Source organism: Morus notabilis, unplaced genomic scaffold (assembly GCF_000414095.1).
Source record: "Morus notabilis unplaced genomic scaffold, ASM41409v2 Scaffold535, whole genome shotgun sequence".
Lineage (NCBI taxonomy): Eukaryota > Viridiplantae > Streptophyta > Magnoliopsida > Rosales > Moraceae > Morus > Morus notabilis.
Genome location: NW_010367018.1, coordinates 353,709 through 376,698, shown reverse-complemented (window position 1 = coordinate 376,698; position 22,990 = coordinate 353,709). Strand labels below are relative to the sequence as shown.

General features: G+C 33.7%; 2 protein-coding genes across 2 annotated transcripts; both read left to right on the top strand.

The window, feature by feature from the left end:
• Positions 1 to 7,075: 7,075 nt before the first annotated feature.
• On the top strand, positions 7,076 to 9,419 carry LOC21404742 (probable ubiquitin-conjugating enzyme E2 16). The gene is made up of 6 exons (XM_010111713.2): positions 7,076 to 7,237; positions 7,400 to 7,503; positions 7,608 to 7,710; positions 7,963 to 8,026; positions 8,879 to 8,967; positions 9,099 to 9,419. Exons 1-6 carry the CDS (start codon positions 7,208 to 7,210, stop codon positions 9,192 to 9,194), a joined length of 486 nt encoding a protein of 161 aa, XP_010110015.1. The 5' UTR covers positions 7,076 to 7,207; the 3' UTR covers positions 9,195 to 9,419.
• A 2,883-nt stretch (positions 9,420 to 12,302) lies between these two features.
• LOC21404741 (ribosomal RNA small subunit methyltransferase I) lies at positions 12,303 to 15,678 on the top strand. The gene is made up of 11 exons (XM_024174528.1): positions 12,303 to 12,618; positions 12,763 to 12,830; positions 12,921 to 13,017; positions 13,097 to 13,225; positions 13,313 to 13,421; positions 13,503 to 13,647; positions 14,011 to 14,053; positions 14,549 to 14,722; positions 14,868 to 15,013; positions 15,128 to 15,205; positions 15,314 to 15,678. The coding sequence occupies exons 1-9, from the start codon at positions 12,403 to 12,405 to the stop codon at positions 14,979 to 14,981; spliced, it is 1,095 nt and encodes a 364-aa protein (XP_024030296.1). The 5' UTR covers positions 12,303 to 12,402; the 3' UTR covers positions 14,982 to 15,013; positions 15,128 to 15,205; positions 15,314 to 15,678.
• Positions 15,679 to 22,990: the final 7,312 nt, after the last annotated feature.

Below are 22,990 nucleotides of genomic sequence, written 5' to 3'. Positions count from 1 at the left end.
ATCACCGTGTCGAGTCTGTGTTTTCTCGTCGTCAGTCAATTTTCATTCATGTGGGGGATTGTTAGAAAAATGACTTGTTAAGCCATAGTAAAGGCCCATTTTGAGGCTCATTTTAGAATGGGGCCCAATAGGTTTTTAGGACGGGTCTCGATGGATTTGCGTTCTCCATCGCAAGGAGATCAAAATCGGATATTCATACGCTCAAAATGGATATCGGGTGAATGGGAAATTTATGCTTTAAGAATGCCACTTGAAATGTTTGAGTTGGTTTGAAAATTGTAAAATTCCACATTGGCTAGGAATGAAGCTATGGTGGTGTTTATAAGTGATTGTACTTTGAAGCCTAGGTAAGCATGCATATCAGAGAGACTCTCTCACGCGCAGGGGGTGCAGATCACGGATCCGGCGGGTTGGGGGCCCAATGTGTGCGCCCGCGCGACCTGTGAACACGAATGCTGGACCGGAACAACAGTAGTTTCCGCAACAACGCGTGGACTTTTAGTTAGTATATAATATATAGTTAAACCTCTATAAATTATATATCCTTAGCACCATAAAAATTTATTAATAAATTAAGATATTATTTAACCGAAATAAATTAATACCCTAATTAAGACCAAGTCAGAAACATATAAAATATTATTTAATCAAAGTTAATTAATTTATGAGTATTAATTTATTGAGATTATACACGAAAAACCAATATGCATAGGAGAACATAATTGATGATTGTTTGAAACTATTTTTGAAAACGGTTTTCACGTATTTTGAAAAGTAAAAAATGAAAATGAAAACAAAACGACGTTTGTTTAGTAAATGTTTTGAAAACGAAAACAGTGAAAATGATTTTTGTGAAAAAATTAAAAAACAGTTAGAACATAATTGATGATTGTTTGAAACCATTTTTAAAAACGGTTTTCACGTATTTCGAAAAGTAAAAAATGAAAATGAAAACGAAATGACGTTTGTTTAGTAAATGTTTTGAAAACGAAAACAGTGAGAATGATTTTTGTGAAAGAATTAAAAAACAGTTGAAAGTTGTTCACTTTTCTGTTTTTATTTTTTAGTACTTATCAACAATATTATATTATATTAATTAATAAACACGATTTAAATTTTTTTATTATACTCAAAATAATCTCTTAAAAAACCAATCAAACGCAATTTCAAAATCGGTCTCATAATGATTCTCAAAACAATCTTATTTTTATTTTTTATTAAAAATAAAATTATTTTAAAATTAATTCCAAATGCGCTAGTGTTTCTTTCTTGTTCTCATTGTTCAGGGCAATAAACCAATCTTTGTTCATCTCTGCTATCAGAATAGTGAAATTTCACAAAACATCACAGTCGGAGGACACAAGTACAACAAGGATACTGAAAAAATTAGCCAAAAAAAAAATGCTGAAACAATAACAAACAACAGAAATTTCCAAACGACAAGGAAATGAAAAACAAAGGGTAACGACAACTTTGTAGAGGACAACAAAATTTTTAGAAACCTTGGACGAAAACGGCAAACATTTATAAACGAAAAAAAATAACAGAACTACTTACATAAACAGCAGACGACAAATATAAAAAAACGACAGAACTTTTGAGTTTGAATCTTAATTTCATGACGGAAAGCCCTGAGAACTCAAGAGGGACTTGAGTTGAAATCTTTTTATTTTTTGAGAACTTTGAGTTTTGAAATGTCATATCAAAAGTTTAAAGTATTTTTTATTTTCTGTAAAATAAACACGAGTTTGAACCTGAATCTATTCAAATCTTTTGAACCTTTCAACCAAATGAAAAGTCATAATACACTATAAAAATCTAGAGAGAGAGAAAGAGAAAGAAAATGCAGGCTATATTTTTTATTATGTGCTTACTTATGCACTTTTATTATGATAGGAAATGATAAAGCTCCTATTAATTGACAAAAAATAAATTACCATATTTACTTGATTTGTCAAGATATGATATCCGAATCCGATAGATATTTTCTATTTCCCTTTCAAATGTCCCATATGACATTTTCCTTGGGTACATCTATTTACACTTTTTTTTTTTAATTTTCACACACACATTCTCAAACCACTTCCATTTTACTTGTTATATCTATCTTAAAATTTTTTTTTTTTTTAAAAAGTCTCTACAATTAAATTGTATTTTTTTTTCATCCACCCACCAATAAAATTTCTCATTTATATTTTTTAGCTTTTTTATAAATATGAAATTGAAGCTTGGTTTTTGTTGGGGGGAAGAAATATGGTTAATAAGAACATTGCCAACGTTTTCTCGTCGTTTATCCATAATATTTCGGTTAACTGGGCATATGAACATTGGTTTCATATATAGAAATAATTGCCTTTTTTTTTTTCTTTTTTTCTTGATATTATTTATTTGTTTTCTCTCTTTCTCTTTTTTCCCCCCCTGCTGAAGGGATCTGTCTTTTGTATTACAGCAAAAGAGTAATTGTCTTGTTTTAGAAAAAAAATCAATTCGTTATAAAATATATAAAATAGACAAATAACATACAATTTTAAACTTAAGTTACAACTTTATTTAAGTTCACGTTCGTTTGTAAAATTTGAATTTGAACTCGAGTTTTAACTCGAGTTTTAACTTGAGTTTAGGGCTAAAATTTGAGTTTAAGTTTCTCCTTCAACTCAAGTTTCAAAACTCACACTCAAATTAATAAACAATATTTTTTCTATTATTAAAAATGTCATAACTTTTTCGTTTTAATTTCGATTGAGATGATTTTTGTATGCATTCACAACGAAAAGACGAATAAAACACCCCATCGATATACCCTATTAAAATTTTTCATCACTATTAAGTTTTTATTAAAATATTATCTAAATATAAATTCAAGTTTTAACCTACTCAAACACAAACTCAAATAGATTCTCAATTCAAATCATAACTCAAATGTGCACATCCAAACACAAACTCAAGTTACAACTTTAACTCAAATTATAACTCAAATTCAACTTAAGATTTACACTCAAATCATCATAACTCAAAAATACACCGAACAAGCCCGTAGTCAAACTTCATTGTCAAGAAACTTATGGCATGTTTGGTATGAGTATCTGTGTCATGAGTTGAATCATAATTCGTGACTTACTATAATATTTTTTTCTCATAAAAAATACACATAAATAAAAAATAATTCTAAATTTAAAAACTAAACGTTCATTTATTGTTTTTCCTTTTTCTCGAAGGGACTCGGAAATACTGGTGCTTGCAAGATGCAAGGGCTATGCAGCCCGTTACGAATTCCGTGATTGCTTTCACTTTCATCAGAAATTGCCGACAATCATAGTAGTGGATTAATTAATTATACTCAAAACAAATGCAGTCAGTAAAAATACGAATTATGATCTCTCAATATACAACCAGTAATAAAATGAGAGGGATAAATTTATTCTTTTCAAAAAAAAATTTAACAAATCACAAATTTTTTAAAACTAACGGTATAACCTTTAAAAATTGAATAAAAAAGAAGAATTTTTGAATTTTAACCTTTTTGTAGAAAGGTTCTTTTTCGATAGAATTCATCCTTATTCTTTTAAAAAATAGGACATATCCATTTTTAGAAAGCAATATGTATTTTTTTAAGAGAAATTGCACAAAATAACAAATTTTATTAGTCTTAATGAAGTAAATAGCATATTCTTTTTAATATTGGTAAATTATAGCATATTTTAAATTTTTCGGGGGAAATAAATTGTCCTTTTCCATATGTACCCTTTCTTTTAGGCCTCTTGTTCTTTAACCATTTCAGCCGCCCCTCATTCACCTCTCTCTCCTCTGTCTTTCTCCCTCTTTCCCCTGCTCACCGTTCTCTCTCTGCTCTCTTCAGAACGGCCATCACCGGGAAAGAAGAAATCCCATCAGATCGCGTACTGATACGACCCGATCGCGAGCCCGCCATCACCGGGAAGAAGGCACAAGTCCTGCTTTCGTCCGAATTTTCTTCAACCTCCATTTCTCCCGATTTCGTCCAGAGATCCCACCGTCCTTTCGTCGTCGTCAAGTTAGTCACCGACACCGGCGTTTATGAGAAGATCTGGAATGACGAGATCCGGCCAACTATGGTCTCAACCGTCGCGAGGATCTGCTTCATCGGATATGGCGTCATAGCCGTTCTGCGTATGGAGATCGGGATTCTCTTTGGGCGAGATGTGGCCAGCGGCGTTTGGGCGGCGAGGTGTGGTCGGAGGCATCTGGGCGGCGGCGTCGGGCTGCCGGGGAGAAGATTTTAGGGCTGATTTGTAATTAAAATAATTTTGGAATAAATTTTTGTAAAGAAATGATTTTATTTATAATTTTTTTAATCTAATTCTTGATCCCATATTTACCGTTAATATTTTACTAAAGTTAAGTTTGAATCTAGCCTATATGTATTTATCAGTAAATATTTTAATTTTAATATAATAAATACTGTATTTTATTACTGAATAAGTTTAATTATAGTAAATATAGTATTTATAAATATAGTATTTACTAATTAATATAATATTTACTGATAAATACAGTAGTTAGTGGTTGTTAGTGTAGTAGTAAAATTTTTAAATAAATTATTATTACTGATAAATAATTTATCAGTAAATATGATATTTATCAGTCGTTAGAATTGAGATTTTTTTAATAAATACAATATTTATCGATAAATACGATATTTACTAATTATCGGAGCTGTTTGTCAGATTTTCAAAAAAATATAGTAAATATAATATTTACCAGTAAATATAATATTTACTGGTAAATGCGGTATTTATCAATTGTCGGAGCCATTCGTCAGATTTTTTAAAAAAATGATAAATACGGTATTTACCAATAAATATGATATTTACAGGTAAATACGATATTTATCAATAAATATGATATTTATAGGTAAATATGATATTTACAGGTAAATACGATATTTGCCAATAAATATAGTATTTACAGGTAAATACGATATTTATCAGCCGCCGGTGAGGATTGTCGATCGCTGATGACAACCGCCGATCACCAATCGCCGTCAACGACTACTGGTCACCGGTGCTGGCCATAGTCTTCTTATTTTAGAAAAAATATGATATAAAATCTCTCTTTTAAAAAATATGCTATAATTTACTATTTAAAAAAATAGAGATTTATGGGAGGAAAGAGATAGGTTAAAAAAAATTTAGGGGTGTTTTTAGTTTTTTAATAATGTTTAAAATTTAAAGTATAAAATTATGCTATAATTTACCTATTTTAAAATAATATATTATAATTTACTAAACACTTTAAAAAATATGTTATTTCTCTCATTCTACCGTTTTTTAAGAAATATGTTATTTCTCTCATTCTACCGGTTTTTAATGGTTGGGTATGTAATGAGTATTTTCTTTAAAGTATTGTTGTCTTTAAAAGTAATTTTATTAATAAGTAATTTAATAATATTAAAAAGAAGTGTGAAAAATAGAAAAAAGAGTGTTAATATCCGCACCATTTTCCCTTTCCCATATACACTTTTCCTTTCTTTATAATTTTATTCTAAATAAACCCTTCACATATTAGTTTGAGCATACACCACCATGAACGGTTTTATTCCAAATAAACCCTTCATATATTAGTTTGAGCACACACCACCATGAACGGTCGAGATTGAACAAATAAAGAAAAATTCAAATATAAGGAAAGTCCAACATATATATTAGTACTCCTAAGTCCTAACAACATTACAATTTTATTTTGGGTAATTAATCTACTAGTTCTTAAATTATGAGTGTGGTGTCTACTCTAAACGGCTGTCTCCTCATATTTTAAATAATATGACGTTTGATTCATGGATTCAGAACTATAATTCAGAATCATTTTTATTTTGTGTGTATTTTTTATAAAAAAAATATTATAATAAATTATAAACTATAATTTAAATCATGACACAAATCTCATTCTAAAAATTTTCGCCCATGATCCAAATCCTAGCTAAAACTAGGGCTGTAAGAAATCACCACGAACCCGACGAACCCGGCCGAGCCGAGCCGACCCTACCCAAAAATCACGGGTTTCTAATTTTTTATTTAATTTTCGGTTTGAATTATACCTAACCCGCACTGCGCGGGTAGGGGCGCGGGGTGGGGTTACATGAACCCGAGGTAACCCTACCCGGCCGAACATGTTCAAAGTAGGTAAAACAATGTTCAACACTTCAAATTCTTACTTTCATAAGTTTATGGACTTTATGCTTTTAAACTGTTAACTTATTTATGTTTTGGATTCACGATTTGTGTAAAAAATGCTTGTATGCCATAGTTGTTGAATTAGGACATTTTTTATTTATATTGGAAGTATTTGATTTCAAAGTGAGTGTTTTAATTGTTCACCTTGCATTTAGACCCCCTATTGAAGGAAAAACATGTTCTGTTTGATAATGATTTCTTATGTAACAAGCACAGATTAATTGACTAAAAAGTGATAATGTGGTCCTTGAGATCACTCTTGCTTTATGCATATTGTGATATGAGTTATTAGACTTTATATTTTATTATGCCGCAATTTTGTTGTGTAATTATTTACTACAATAATATTTGCATATATCATTTATTGCTCATTTACTACAATAGTATTTTATCATTTATTTGCATATAAGAGCCTCTTAGATTAAAATTGATGAAGTCATAGATTAAAATTAGTTTTCACCAACCCGAGTAACCCGATCCTACCCGAAGTCACCCGAAAGGTTGCGGGTTTGTAGACTTAAGAGAGTGTTGCGGCCCAAAATTTTCTCAACCCGCACTAGTCGGGTAGGCTCAATTTTTCGGCTCAACCCTACCCTACCCGGCCGATTTACACCCCTAGCTAAAACAGGGGAAAACGTAAAAAAAGAAAAAAAATGCTCAACGGTGGTCATACTCGATGCGATCGTTACGTGGCAAAATCTTAGAGATCCAAGTCCAGTTCGTGGGGTCCTAGGATGATATCACATTGTACGCGATAATTGAAGACGCGATCAAAGAAGTCGAGAGCATCCGGTTCGTTCTCTTTTAATTCAAATTATTTATTTATTTTGACCAATCACAATTTTCTCAAGTTTTCTAATTTCAGCTGAGATTGCGCAATTCCCAAAGAAAAAAAAAAGGGGGGGAAAGGAAAATACAGTGCTAGAAATAGAAACACCCTCGTCTTTCCGAGTCTTCTCCTTATTCTTCTTATTCTCTCTCTTTCTCTCCTTGAAGCCATGACCAGCTCTTCTGCTCCTTCCCGCAAGGTTTTTTTATTTTTTTGTTCTCTCTTCTTTCTTTCTTTATCTCTCTCTCTCTCTCTCTCTATATATATATATATATATATATATGTATTTTTTTTTTTTTTATGTGGTTGTGTATGTATAGCCCTAATTTTGTCGTTATCGGTTAATTTCTGATTGATTTAGGCTTTAAGCAAGATCGCCACTAATAGGCTCCAGAAAGAGCTGGTCGAGTGGCAGGTTAATCCTCCTGCTGGTTTTAAGCACAAGGTCACTGATAATCTTCAGAGGTTTTCTTTTTTTTTTCCCCCCCCTCTGATTTTATTTTATATTTGTGTGAAAAATTATCTGGATAATTTTGTATTTATCATTGCTTTTCGTCTTTTCTATAAAGATGGGTAATTGAAGTCAACGGAGCCCCGGGGACTCTCTACGCCAATGAAACTTATCAGCTTCAAGTTGATTTTCCCGAGCATTACCCAATGGAAGCACCGCAGGTGAATAATCGTTTCCCATTTGGGTTTTTTCTTCTGGTTGTTTGGATTCCGAGAAAACCCTTTTGAAGGGGAAAAAAAAGTTTTGTTTTTGCATTGTCGCTTATTTGAAAAGGTGTTAGTTTGTCGTAATTGGAAAAATAACGCTCAAAGTTGATCTTAAAAGTGTAAATTTTGTTTTTGTTTTTTTGTTTTTTTGTATCTATATGGTTGTGACATTATATGACTTTGACATTCCTGTATTTTGATTGGAAGGTGATTTTCCTGCCTCCTGCTCCTTTGCATCCCCACATTTATAGCAATGGGCATATATGTTTAGGTATCTACGCCCTTAGCTTTGACTTTTCCTTTTTCTGTAACTTCATTTTTCTCTATTTATAACTGACTTGTATCTAGTATTAACTGTTAAGACATTAACTCTATTTCTGTTTTTCTCTTTTGGTTTCATGTAGAGAGCCGAACTTATGATCCTTGCTTAATTGGGTGATCTTTTATTTTCATTTTATCAATTGGATGTTTACATATGAGATTAATAACTTGTGAAGTTAAATTATTATGTGACTCGTCGATACGTTTATCAAGTCTTGTTCCAAGTTGAAATAACGCTTGCAACAAACTGATGAATCCTAAAGTTATGAAGAAAAAGTTACAGCTCACCTATAAACTCTGTGGTTATCGATATCGGCTCCTAAATAACAGCCTCTTGTTGCTCCTTCTAGTTGTATGCATTATAGGTCTTGATCTATTAAATAATAAAGAATTGAACACGTAGTCTTGACTTGTTGATGAGATTATGAGCACCAGGTTGATGATGATGATGATGATATCTGGTATTTACATTTAGGGCAATAACACTTCATTGGCTGTATATCATGCTCTCTTTGGTTTATGTATGAGTGGCATGGACAAATCCTGTTTAACAACTGGTATAGTGGTGTGTTCCTATTTTGACATCTTCGTCTGATAACTGGTGTAATAATTTTTAATAAACTAGCGGGCTCACTGATGAAACGATTTTGTTGTTAGATGCTGTACTATACAAAGTTTTCAAAATAATGCTAAAACAGATTTACTTGTATTGTTATTGTTTTCCTTCTTTAAACTAGCTTTTGTAGCAGTGTGTATGATGAAAAGAAAGACAAAACAAAACATTTATTTCCTTTTTCTGCAGATATTCTTTATGATTCATGGTCCCCAGCCATGACTGTAAGTTCTATCTGCATCAGCATTCTGTCCATGTTATCAAGTTCAACTGCGAAGGTCTGGTTATAGTATATGCTAAATTTCAGCTTAATATTATATATATATATATATATATATATTGTTATGAACTTATGGCTATTGTTCTGTAACAACTTATGTGTTGACAATTATGCGTCTGATTCCCGCAGCAACGACCGGCAGATAATGATCGCTACGTGAAGAATTGTAGGAATGGCAGATCTCCAAAGGAGACAAGATGGTGGTTCCATGATGATAAAGTATAAATGTAATAACATTCTAAGAATTATCTATGTATTTATGTGTAAAAAAGAATTGAAGTGCTATTCATATGGGTTGGCTGGAAATTAATCGCCACAGCAGAAGCCTTGGTAAAAGGACAAGGAAAAAAGAAATCTGCCTTGTTTTATTGGATGTATTGCCTGGAGAATCATGTTTTGAAGGAAATACGCATTCCCAATCAGATTGCATAAAGTAGGAAGCCTTTACTATGTTTGATACTCTTATTTTTGTTGTTTTTCCTTGACATATTTAAGCATCCGTTTGTTTTACTAGTTTAGTTCAGTTTAACTCAGTTTAAACAATTAATACAATTTGAATTCGTGTTTAGTATGCACACATTCCGAATTATATTTTCTTTTTAAACTAAATTAAACTGTTAAACTAAGAGTTTAGCTCCCTTTAAGTTTAACTGTTTAAACTATTTTTGAACTGTAAAAAGGTGCCTGCCAAACACAAATTCAAATTTTATTCTCTGATTAGATTAAAATTTTATCTAATTCAAATTTTATTCTCTGATCAGATTAAAATTTTATCTGTACATTTATACGTTAATTTAAATTACAATTTAAACAAAATAGTTTGATTTTTTCTATTCAAATAAAAAAATTTAAATCAACAAAATTTAAACCAGTGAATCAGACCGAGACTAAAAGTTTTAAGGAAAATAGTAGAAAATATGCTAATATGAAAAGCTTAAGAAAGTATATAGGTCAATTTTTAGTTATAGAAATTAATAGACCATAACTTGTCAAGTTATGATTCATAACCAGATAAGTTATGGATAAACTTGTCAAATTATGGTTCATAGCAGACAAGTTATGGACAATTATAGACAATAACTTGTCAAGTTATGATTTATAACCAGACTAGTTATAGATTAAAACAGTAATTTAGCCTATTTATTAACTTATATAAACTATTAACCTATTAATTTTAATTCATCTCAAGTCTTGACATATTTTCCTCTTTCTCCCAAGTTTTAAATGCAAGCAAAGTTGATCTCTTGCTTTCCCTTATGAAATGTCGAGAAATATTAATTTTAACATAATTTTATCTTGCTCAAATTATTAACTATTTTTTTAGGAATCAGACTAATTATTTACAAATTCCATCAACTAAAACTAGTGATGTTACTCATTAATACTAGTATGATTATTGTTATTAACTTAATATTGTTATTTCAGAAAAATCAAACTAAGGGAAAAGAGGGGAAAATAACTAAATGACATCATAGTTAGCAAGAAAAAAGATAAGAGAGAAGGACACATAGGGCCCGTTTGTTTGCGTTTTCGTTTTCGTTTTTCACGGTTTTCAAAACAAAAAAATGAAAACGGGTGTTAAAAACGTGTTTGGTGCAATTTTTTTTAAAAAACAAAACTAAAAACGTTTTTGTCTTTTTGTGGAAATCAGAAAACAAAAAAAAGGTGTTTTCATTTTCTTGTTTTCGTTTTCTGTTTTCTGAAAAACGGATTTCACTTTTTTTTTTCTTTTTCATTTTCTTCCCTCTTTTCTGAAACCGTTTTTGTATTATATATGTTTATTTAATATATTTATTTAATATATTATTATTTAATATATTTAATAATATTATTTATATAATATATTTAATAATATTATTTATTTAATATATTTAATATATTATTTATTTAATATATTTAATATATTATTTATTTAATATATTTAATATATTATTTATTTAATATATTTAATATATTATTTATTTAATATATTTAATAATATTATTTATTTAATATATTATTACATGTTTTCAAAAATTAAACCACCAAACGCAGTTTCAGTTTTTTTTAAAACTGAAATCAATCTCTAAATAAAACTACCAAACGCATTTTTAGAAATAATTCAAAAATGAAACTAAAAATGTTTTCATTTTCATTTTCGTACAGAAAATAAAAACGTTTTGGAACCAATTCCAAACGCACCCGTAATGAAACGGTAAGGACCTGAAAATGACATTAACCTATAAACGACAATAAAAACTAAACCGGTAAAAGACAACAAAGCGAAGAGTGAGAAACGACAATGAATATGAAACAAAATAAAACAACATTAGGTGAGAAAATGACAAGAAAATTTACAAATGACGACAACGACACAGAATACGAAAAGGGTTATCTAAGGTCCCGTTCATTTCGTTGATTTGAGTTTAGAATTCGAGTTTTGTTACAGTAAAAAGCTCTCATAAACAGTCACATCTAACTTTTTTGCTACAGTAAAAAACTTTCACATAAAGTCACATCTCAACTCAAATTAAAAACTCGAATCAGCGAACTAAACGGACTTTAAATGTTTTTCTACCCTTTGTTTTAGTTTTAAACCCTTATCTCACCTCACCCAATCCCCACTACCGCCCACCCGTCAACCCCTTTCCCATCCCCAACCTTAAACTCAAAATAAAAAATAAATTTGGGTCCGTTTGTTTTATATACTCAAACTTAAATTATTGAATATGTTACAGTATTTTTATCTCATAAAAAATTTAAATTTTAAGCGTAAAATAAAAAATCATGATTTGAAAATACCCTCTAAATGAGCTAAAAAAATCTTACTCACACAAATTTGTTTTTCTAACACACGTCACAAGTAGAGAAGAATTTATAAATCCAATATTTACGTGTGAATCATGTGACTACCTGATAAAAGATAATATAATAAAATTAAACAAAGTAAACTTCAAAATTTAGAAAAATGTTAAAAATACAAATTCTTCCTTGCTGCAATGTAAGTATGGACTTGTCCTTCGCTCACAAGCTCAATTGTCATTATCGTCCTCCTATGTTATCTTTTATCAGCTAGTCTAAGTGATCCGTAGTTAAATATATATGATCCGTTTAATTAATGCGTTTACATAAATAATTTTTTATTTTAATATTTAAATTTTAAATTTTTTTATGAGAAAAAAATATCATAACAGAATTAAAATTATAAATTTAAACGCAATAAATAAATGAAGTCTTAATAAAATTGATAACTTTTGTTGAGTTGTGATGGATTCGGGGGACAAATTTTATACCATTTTGTATTTAAATTTAAAATTAATCCCCCCCTTAGAAAAGAGAGAGAGAGACCGAAAAAAAAAAACCTAAAAAACACAGAGAGAAGAAATTATCCGTATTTGATTTTTGAAGCTGTTTCTTCCCCTGCTTCACAGTTCACAAGGAGTGAAGGGTGCAAATGTTGGCGCGACGACTTCCTTCTCCAGCGATTTCTGTGGCGGCATCTCTTTTCCGGCGGTGTAGGATTCCAAACTCAATCCACTCTCCGACGGCCTTCGCGTCTCCACTGTCTCTTACCTTGTGCCCTTACAAAGTGGCCGTCCTCTCCTTCTGTTCGAGTCCTCAACTTTCGCCGGAACTCGCCGACTCTATCTCCGATGAATCCCAAAAGCGTGTAAGCTGACATTTTCTCTTCCAATTTTAGGGCTTTATTTGCTTCTCACCCTCCTTCCAAATTCCTCGCTTTGCTTTTGGCCACTGCGCTAAATTTTCTGAAACAATTGTGCTTAAATCGTTAATGTCGTGGTTCTTGTTGCAGGGTCCTCTGGAACCTGGATTATACCTTGTCGGAACACCAATTGGAAACCTCGAAGACATCACTTTACGGTATTTGCTAAAAAGAAAAAAATGATTTATTTATTTATTTATTTTTTGGTGAGGGGAAATTTCAACAAAGGTTTCATATCTCGATTGCAGGGCTATTCGTGTGTTAAAATCAGCTCATGTGATACTGTCAGAAGACACGAGACATTCGGGAAAATTGCTACAACATTACAACATAAAAACTCCCCTTGTAAGCTTCTCCAATCTTTTATTTGGTGTTTTCTAATCTCGTCCAAGTTTAATCTACTTTCTGTTTTGATTAATTACAGCTGAGCTATCACAAGTTCAATGAGTCTCAAAGGGAACAAACCGTGCTAAGGAGGTTGAAGCAAGGCGAGATTGTGGCTCTGATTAGCGATGCAGGGACACCAGGCATAAGTGATCCTGGCACTGAATTGGTGAGCCTTTTTTCTTTTTGGGATGATTCCGAATGCAAATACCGATTAGTCGTATTATGGAATGAATTAAACCTTGTTAAAATGCAGGCAAAGTTATGCGTTAATGAGAATATTCCTGTTATTCCCATACCTGGACCCTCAGCTTTCGTGGCCGCTCTTTCTGCCTCTGGACTGGACACTGACAAGTTTACGTTTGGTAAGTTTCTTTTCGAGTCAATCTTATGGTTGATGGGTGTTGGCTTACTTGTGAAACCTAAATTTGAATACGCTTCTGCAGTTGGATTTCTTCCCAAACATGCTGGCTCTAGAAAAGAGAGGCTGATGGTTTCTGCTAATGAGGTGACGACACAAGTGTTCTATGTTCCTCCACACAAGCTTCGTCAGTTTCTTGAGGAGACTTCTCAATTGTTTGGTGATTCAAGGTATTTGCTTTTGCTTTCCTTATTTTCCTTATTTTATTCTTCTCACTGGATTTCTTCTTTTTTCATATGAATATGTTGCATTTTTTTTTTAATCTTGATGGGTTAGAGCCATTCCCATCCTTGTTTGCGACATTCATTGAATCATTTTTATGGAGGGAAAGGAGAGAGCAAGAAAGAATATGTCACCACACGCATCGTGCAGATCACTTACGCTGTAAATTCATTGTTGTGATATTTCTTTCCGCAGCTGACATTTTTACTTGGCCATATGCATGGAAAGCACGTGTAGTAGCTGATGTTGTTATGGTGAATAATTTTCTCCCTAGAATCAGTTCTTGATTGTGCTTTGTAATTTTGTTGCAGGCGATGTGTCATAGCTCGTGAAATAACAAAGTTACATGAACAGGTAGGCTTTAAAGAGCTCAGTCCTCATGTCGTATGCCAATATGTTTTCATTTTTGTTTTTCTGCCGGTATTGTTGTTTTGCTCTGTTGGGTAGTAGAGTATCTGGACCACATTGTAAAACGTCACTGCGTTTTAATTTGGTAGCTGCCCTATATCTTTTTAAGCATTATAAACTTGAGCCAAATCTTACCTTTACACAGACGAGGTGATTAAACTTCATCACCTAGGACCAAGAACCAGATATTTGGGAATTGCATCAGTTGTCTGACCTTGTATTATCTAAGATATAATTTGCCATAATCTTCTGTTCGTAAAATCTCTCCTTTTCGCTATTGTTCTTATGCAATTATACAATTAAGAGACTTTGTTCAAAATGAAGTGTGTGTGTGTGTGTGTGTAGCCTAGCATTATTTTTTTCATAGCTGTAATTTATAATGTTCCTTGCTTATGACCTGATCCATATTATTGAATTTTGATCATGGTGTTGTCTCACTAGTTTTGGCGGGGGACTCTGGGCCAAGCAAAAGAAGCATTTTCAAGTCATCAGCCAAAGGGTGAGATTACTTTATTAATTGAAGGGAAGACAAATCCTACAGTCGAAACTCCATCAGAATCTGAGCTTGAGAATGAACTAAGCAATCTGATAGCCAACGGGCATAGTCTTTCTATGGTAATGGCTTCTATTTGAATAGTTGAATTTCCTTCTTTCTTGTAAGTATCAGGACAGCTTTTTAATGGGATTTATTTGTATGATTTTATCTGGATTGTTAGTGTTGCTAAATCGTTGCAGTCGGCACCTCTTATTTTGCACACAGGCCGTCAAAATGGTTGCTAATGAGAGGTCAGTCAAAAAGAAAACTATATATGCGATTGCATTGAGAAAATTTGGGAAGCAAACTGGGCTAGATGATCTTGATGCGTGCAAATGAAACTGATATTAACAACACTTACAGTAAACTTGGTAAACTCATATCCTTTCCGGTTTGTTATATATATATATATATATATATTTTGACAAGTGACTTGTTCTTTTATTCATTTCCATGATGATTAACATGAATGTTGCCTTAACCAGCGAGGGATCTGCATTGCATATGTCCTCTTTCCGCCTTTGTCTACCCGAGCATGTGTCAGTTTTGGAGAAAAAACAAAGGTATGCAACTATACTTATCTTTCCTTGGTACTTCAAAACAAAATTCGATTTTCATGTGCAATTGCAGTCGCATTATGATTAACAAGTCCTATCTCTTTCTACCTGCAGCACTCGAGGATCGGAGTTATAATCTCTTTCATTGGTGAGAGTTGGTTGTTTAGACTGTTGTCACCCCAAGGCAAACTTGAGAGGTTGTAACTTGTAAAGTCAATCCCGTTTAGAAGAAATTCGACCGTTATTTTAACTTGCTGCTCCGCTAAATCATATGTCCAATAATATTAAAAAAAAAAAAAAGTGAAAAAAACACATTCTCAAGAAATTGTCCTACTCCCACGTTTCCAGATAGCTTCACAGTTAGCTCCTTTTTTTTTTTCCCCCCCAGCTAGAATCTAGTTGGCATTTTTGTTTGCTGTGGCGGATTTCACATCAGGGATTCAATTCTAGTCAATAACAGTACCTTTTCAACGATGAAATAAATATCAGATTTAAAAAAAAAAAAAAAAAAAAACAAAACTTGAAATTTCAAGAATGCCCGGGTATGTTCTTCGTCTGTACCTTCCTCTTTGCAGCCTGGGTTGCAGCGGCTCTCCCATCGCTGCCAAAGAGGGAACCACAGCATTGAACCAACTCTCAGAAGAGTCGTGGTATCGGCATTTAGGTGTCATTGGCATTTATGAATGGAGCCCGTAGACAGAGAGAGAATAAGAAGGTAAAATCGCCAATCCAGGATGGATGGAATTGAAAATTGTTAGGAATGGTATTCTAAAAGCATGAGATGTGATAGGATATTTATTACTTATTTAATAAAAGAATTTATTCATCATTTTATGTGTATATATTTGTGAATATTTTATGAATATCAATGAAAATTTTATGATTATTTATGTGACCTTAAACATTGTATATAAGTGTTATATGCGAGAGGATAATGTTTAAGGATAATAATCAAAAAGTGATGTTGTAATAAATTTAATTAAAGTTCAGAATCTTTAATTAGAACATTACTAATACATGTCATTCCCATTAATAATAGAACGGTGTTATTCACACTGTTAATATGGTGAGATATTGAAAGAATGTATTACGCATAATGAGATTATGTGGAACAGGAACACAAATACAATATGAATTTTTAATAATTTTCGTTAAGTATAGAAATTCTAATTGAGTCTACCGATGGTTATATATAGAATGATCTTAATCCAGAGTTCGTAACACTATTCATTAGAGAATCATGAATGATCCGGTTCATGAATGTGTTTTATGAATCACTATCCATTAGAGAATCAACGGTACTTAAGAATGAAGATATAATTAGAGAGGTTAACGGATTCTATCTAGCTCTAATTATGAATTATTTATGGAGGATTGATCTATATGCAGTGACTATATCAAATGGACACTTCACATTTTAGAAGTAATTTATGTCTATAATTTCGAGAGTGCAATTCCAAGTTTATAGTAGAGTAACTATTGGCATTAATAGAATTAATTAATTAATTAAAGTGTTATAATTAATTATTAATTTTATTGGAGCTCGGGATTATAGGTCTATTAGTCCCCGCGTCGTCCTAGTAATTCTACATGACATAAAGGGCAAAATGAGAATTTTAAAATTATGAAATTTTAAAATTAAACACTCAAAAATAATTAATTGAGAATTAATTATACATTAAATAATGTGATTATTTAAATTTGAATTTGAATTTTAGATCACTTATGTGAAGGTGTTCACATAGTGTGAACACAAGGCGCAGTGTGAACACACAGTGTGAACACAATTTAAATTTATCATTTTAAACTTATTTGATAAGTGTTCAATTTATAATTCAAATTAATTTAAGTTTGACTTAAATTGAAATTTGAATTTTGAGTCAAAATTGGATTACAGGATAAAGGATAATTTTCTCTTCCTTCTCTATCTGTATTTGGCGCCACACAGGGATAAGATCCTAAGAGAGTGGCCGGCCATAATGGATAAAATAGAAGAGGAGCTTTTGTTCCAAATTTAAATATGAGATAATTAACAAGCTTTATCTTAGAGATAGAGATTAGATTCTTTCTAGAAGTTTGACTTATACTCTATAAGTAAGAAAATAATAGAAAATTGTGAGACACAATTTTGGACCTATTTTTTTAAAAGGTGGCCGAATTTCTCTATAGAGTAAAAGGAAATTTTTTTCTTTAAAAATTTCACACCGTGCATGCGTTGGTGTTTGTGGAAATTCGAGTATTTGTTCTAACCCGTTTTGTCTCAGGTGTGCCTACACATACGTCTTCGTGGATTTTAAGAATTGACGTGGAAGATATTAGTTTTCAAAACACAAGGCTTTGGAGCAAGGATTGTTCGAGGTCAAAGAACTCAAGTTATCATCCTAATTGGCCGCCATGTATTATTACTAATTGAGTTCTTAATAAATAAATTAATGTAACTAATTTATTCATGCATAAATTAATATAATCTATAGAGTATCTCAAATGTTTTATGAAAATTTTTGTTATACTTGATCTGCTATCCTCATGCTTCCGCATCCGAATTCGATTCGAAAACCAACAATTGGTATCAGAGCGGTCTATAGACGATATTAATTTATGCTCTGATTATGTGATAATCAAAATTAATATAATAAATGTGTGATATTTAATTATGTATGTATGTGATGGGTAGACACTTACATTTATGAATGTTTATATTTAATTCATGTTGATGAATGTATGAATGGTGGATTTGGTTGTTAATTATATGGTTCTATGGATCGCATTAACTTCATTCGAATTAAATTATTTGTAATTTTATTCGGGATTAGAATTATTATAATTCTAGGGTTTGGGTAGATTAGGGTTTTGATTTTGAGTCAAAAGAAGACCGAAAAATCGCCCTATGCAGCCTCGGACACCCAGCCAGAAAACTGCCCAGACTACCCCTGACATACTGCTCTGTGCGCGCCCAGGACAGCCCTGGGCGTGCGCCTACAGAGCCACGTGCGCGCCTAGACCACCCAGTGCGCGTGCCAGCACACGGCCAGCGCGCGCGGAGACACTGCCAGTGGACTTCAATCGAGCCCGAGAGTTTTTAAACCCTTGTTTTGCGTGCCGAAGGACTTGGAAGAGTTTCAAGCTCCAAAGGAGGTGGAATCCGACCCGAAGACGAAGAACGAAGCCAAAGAATGAGGAATTTAAGAATCGAAGACCTGTTGATGTAACAGAAGAAAATAATTATTGTAATTATTTATTTATTCGATTTGGTTGTAATTTATATTTTCCATTGGACCCGGTGAAATCCATCTCAATAGCTGATTGCATATATTTATATTTTATGCGATAGGTGGAGCACAAGAGCATGCGGCGAAACATTCAAGAGATCCATTGAGTTTACCAAGTGGTCCGGTGACAAGGCTTAAAGTCAAACGCTTCAATGAAGCATTGAACGGGCTGGTTCAGCAAATTGGTGGTACGGCAAACACATGGAGGCCCAATACAAGTCCAAATCCGAGTGAAGAGAACCTAATCACAATGATTAAGGTTCTAGAAGATTCAAGTTAAAGTGCAAAGAGCTTAACAAGGGGTTGGCCGGATTGGGCCTAGGGGAAAAGCTTTATGGCCGAATTGGCCTTGGAATGTATAGGGTCCGAGTTGGACTTGGAATAGAATCCGAGTTTGGGCTTTAGTTTTAGATAATTAAACGTTTTAGTCTTTTTTTTCTTTAGGATTTAAATCGCAACCTATATAAATAGGGGTGCTAAACTCGTTTTTGAATTAATTAATGAATTATTATTGATATTGAGGTTTCTCATATCTGTGCTTCTTGGTTCTTGAGAAGAGTTTGAACTTATCAAGTATTATTCTTGTGGCGTTCAAACAATCAGACTTATCATTGAGATTAACGGGTGTTTCTTGATAATCTTGGTGTGGCGTTCTTCAAACTTCGTAGTTATTGATTCGCGTCTTGATAGACAACGAGTTAAGGCTTAACAATCTTGCGTCTTGAAGATCTTGGGGTTGTGATCCGCGCGTGGTGTTAGGTCTCGTCGCGTCGTTGGCGAGGTTCATATCAGTTGGTATCAGAGCTTTGGTTCCAAGGCAAGTTTGACTATCTTTAATCGTTTTCCTAGAGTCTTAGGTTTTCAATTTGATTTCTTTCTTTTGTTCTTGTTTTGATTTGAGATTTCCGCAAATATTCAAAAAACAAAAAGTCAGAATTCATAGTGTTCTTGAGGCCGAATTTAAGATATAGCCTCTAAATCCTTCCTTCCTTCCTTTGTTGCTATCCTTTGGCCGAATTTAGGATAAAGCTTTTCCTAAACCTAGTTGAAATTCAATTAGGTTTTCCTTCCTTATTATCCTTTGGCAGAAAACTTCATAAGGGAGTCTGAGTTCAATCAAATTCGACATAGGATCTTTTATTGGCCAAACTTTGCGATTAAATAAAAAAAATCTGAGAAAAAAAAGAACTCGGAGTACTGTGCCTTAGAACAGCCATAACTTTTGATCTAGAGATCGTCACTAAACCTGTAATATATCAAATTAAAGATCTTTTCGAGCTCTACAATCTTCACCTGGGCATATCCCGGTGACCCTATTTTTGGGGCCAAAAATTGCTTGTTTTCGTTAGTTTCAGAGCCTTTTAATTTTACTGGTTTGTTTGGTTGCCAATAACTTGATTGTTACTTGAAAAACTTGAGTGTTTGTGAGTCTGATTAAGAACTAAAGAAGACATAATGAGTAGAAGAGAAAAAGGCAAGAGTGGCGAGAACATGGCTAGGAGGGGAATGAATGTGGCTGCCACAAATTCATGGAAACCAGTCCTTAAACGGGATGAGTTTCCTATGCCAAGACCTAAGAACAAACCCTCTAAGGATGCCAAACCAGTGGCTGCAACAAGGCAAGGTAATTTCGAGTCCTCTACTAATAGAAACCGTGACATTAAGTGTTTTAAATGGCAAGGCAGGGGGCACATAGCTAGCTAATGTCCGAATAGAAGGGTGATGGTGTTAAACGCCCCAGGAGAGATTGAGTCGGAGGAAGAAGAAGAAGAAGGGGTAGATGATATGCCACCTCTTGAAGATGCATATGAAGGACAAATTGCTATGGAAGGAGAAGCATTGGTGGCAAGGCGAGTCCTTAGTGTGCAAATTAGGGAAGAAGAAAACAACTAACGGGAAAACTTGTTTCATACTCGGTGCTTTGTAAATAAGAAAGTTTGTAGCATTATCATTGACGGTGAGAGTTGCACAAATGTGGCTAGCACTGAATAAGTGGAGAAATTAGCGCTAACTACCTTGAAACATCCACGGCCATACCGGCTACAATGGTTGAATAATTGTGGGGAAATCAAGGTAACGAAACAGGTGATGATGGCATTTTCCATTGGGAAGTATGAGGATGAGGTGCTTTGTGACGTGGTACCAATGCACGCATGTCACATCATATTGGGAAGGCCATGGCAATACGATTGGCGAGTCATACATGACGGCTTCACCAATAGGTATTCTTTTACCATTAAAAGGTAGCCCATAGCCCTTGTCCCATTGACTCCCAAACATGTTCTTGAAGACCAACTAAAGATGCAAAAGGCAAAGGAAAAGAGAGAGGAAAAAGTGAAAGATACTGAAAAAGAAAGGAAAGAAAAAGAGAGAAAAGAAAATGAGAGGAAAGAAGTTGAGAGAGGCAAAAGCATAAGAGATCATGAGGGGGAAAACAAGAGAGTTACAGCCTTGATGAGAGAAAAGAATTACAATTTCATGGCTACAAAAAGTGAGCTTAAGAGAGCTTTACTATCACACCAACCCCTTATAGTACTCATGTACAAGGAGGCCCTTTTGAATACTAACGACCTTGCCGGCTCTTTGCCGAGCAACATTGCTTTTCTCTTGCAGGAGTTCGAGGATGTCATTCCCGAAGAGATGCCTCCGGGTTTACCTCCAATTCGGGGAATTAAACATCAAATTGACTTCATACTCGGTGCATCAATTCCAAACCGACCTGCCTATAGGAGTAATCCCGAGGAGACGAAGGAACTTCAAAGGTAAGTATGTGAGTTGTTGGATAAGGGGTATATGCGTGAGAGCGTGAGTCCTTGTGCGGTTCCAATTTTGCTAGTGCCTAAGAAGGATGGGACATGGAGAATGTGCGTTGATTACCGAGCAATCAACAATATCACTGTAAAGTATCGTCATCCTATTCCTCGTTTAGATGATATGCTAGATGAACTACATGGAGCTTGTATTTTCTCTAAAATTGACATGAAAAGTGGATATCATCAAATTAGGATTGAAGAAGGAGATGAATGGAAAACCACTTTTAAAGCAAAATATGGTTTATATGAGTGGTTAGTCACGCCCTTTGGGCTAACTAATGCACCAAGTACTTTCATGAGATTAATGAACCATGTTTTGCGAGCTTTTATTGGAAAATTTGTGGTTGTCTACTTCGATGATATCCTCATTTATAGCAAAAACTTGGATGATCATGTTAAACATTTGAAACTTGTTTTAGAAGTTTTAAGGAAAGAAAAGTTGTTTGCTAACCTTAAAAAGTGTACCTTTTGCATGGATAAGCTTGTGTTTCTTGGCGTTGCTGTTAGTGCTTAAGGGATTGAAGTGGACGAAGAAAAGGTGAGGGCCATTCAAGAGTGGCCAACGCCTACTTCCATTGGACAGGTAAGAAGTTTCCATGGTTTGGTTAGTTTTTTACCGACGTTTTGTTCGGGACTTTAGTAGCCGCGCCCTTAATCGAAGTCATCAAGAAGAATGTTCCGTTTAAATAGGGAGAGGAACAAGAAAAGGCATTCGAACTAATCAAGAAAAAGTTGACTAATGAACCATTACTTGTTTTACCTAACTTCACTAAAACGTTTGAAATTGAGTGTGATGCTTCAGGAATAGGTATTGGAGGTGTCTTCATGCAAGACGGACGACCGGTGGCATACTTCAGTGAGAAATTGAATAGGGCAACCCTAAACTATCCCACTTATGACAAAGAATTGTATGCATTAGTTCAACTCTAGAAACTTGGCAATACTACCTTTGGCCAAAAGAATTTGTGATTCATACGGATCATGAATCTTTGAAGCATTTAAAGGGACAGCATAAGTTGAGCCGGTGCCATGCCAAATGGGTGGAGTTCAATGAGACATTTCCATATGTCATCAAATACAAACAAGGTAAGGAAAACATAGTTGCCGATGCACTTTCACGCAGGTACGCTTTACTTTCAACTTTAGACACTAAATTGCTTGGATTTGAATACATTAAGGAATTGTATACATTAGACCCTGACTTTGGGGAAGCATTCAAGACTTGTACAATGGGGGTGAGTGGGGAATATTACTTGCATGACGGGTTCCTGTTTCAAAAAAATAAATTGTGTGTTCCACAATCCTCTTTGCGTGAATTACTTGTTAGGGAAGCACATAGTGGCGGTTTGATGGGTCACTTTAGAGTAGCTAAAACACTAGGAGTGTTGCAAGAGCACTTCTTTTGGCCACGCATGAAACGCGATGTGGAGAGACTTTGTGATAGATGCATTGCGTGTAGGAAAGCAAAGTCTAGGCAACAACCACATGGTTTATACACACCCCTTCCCATTCCTAGTGCACCTTAGACTGACATTTCCATGGATTTCATTTTGGGATTACCTAGGACTAAGAGGGGGAGAGATTCAATTTTTGTGGTAGTGGATAGGTTCTCGAAAATGGCACACTTCATTGCATGTTATACAACCAATGATGCATCATACATAGCTGATTTGTTCTTCAAGGAAATTGTTAGGTTGCATGGAATGCCG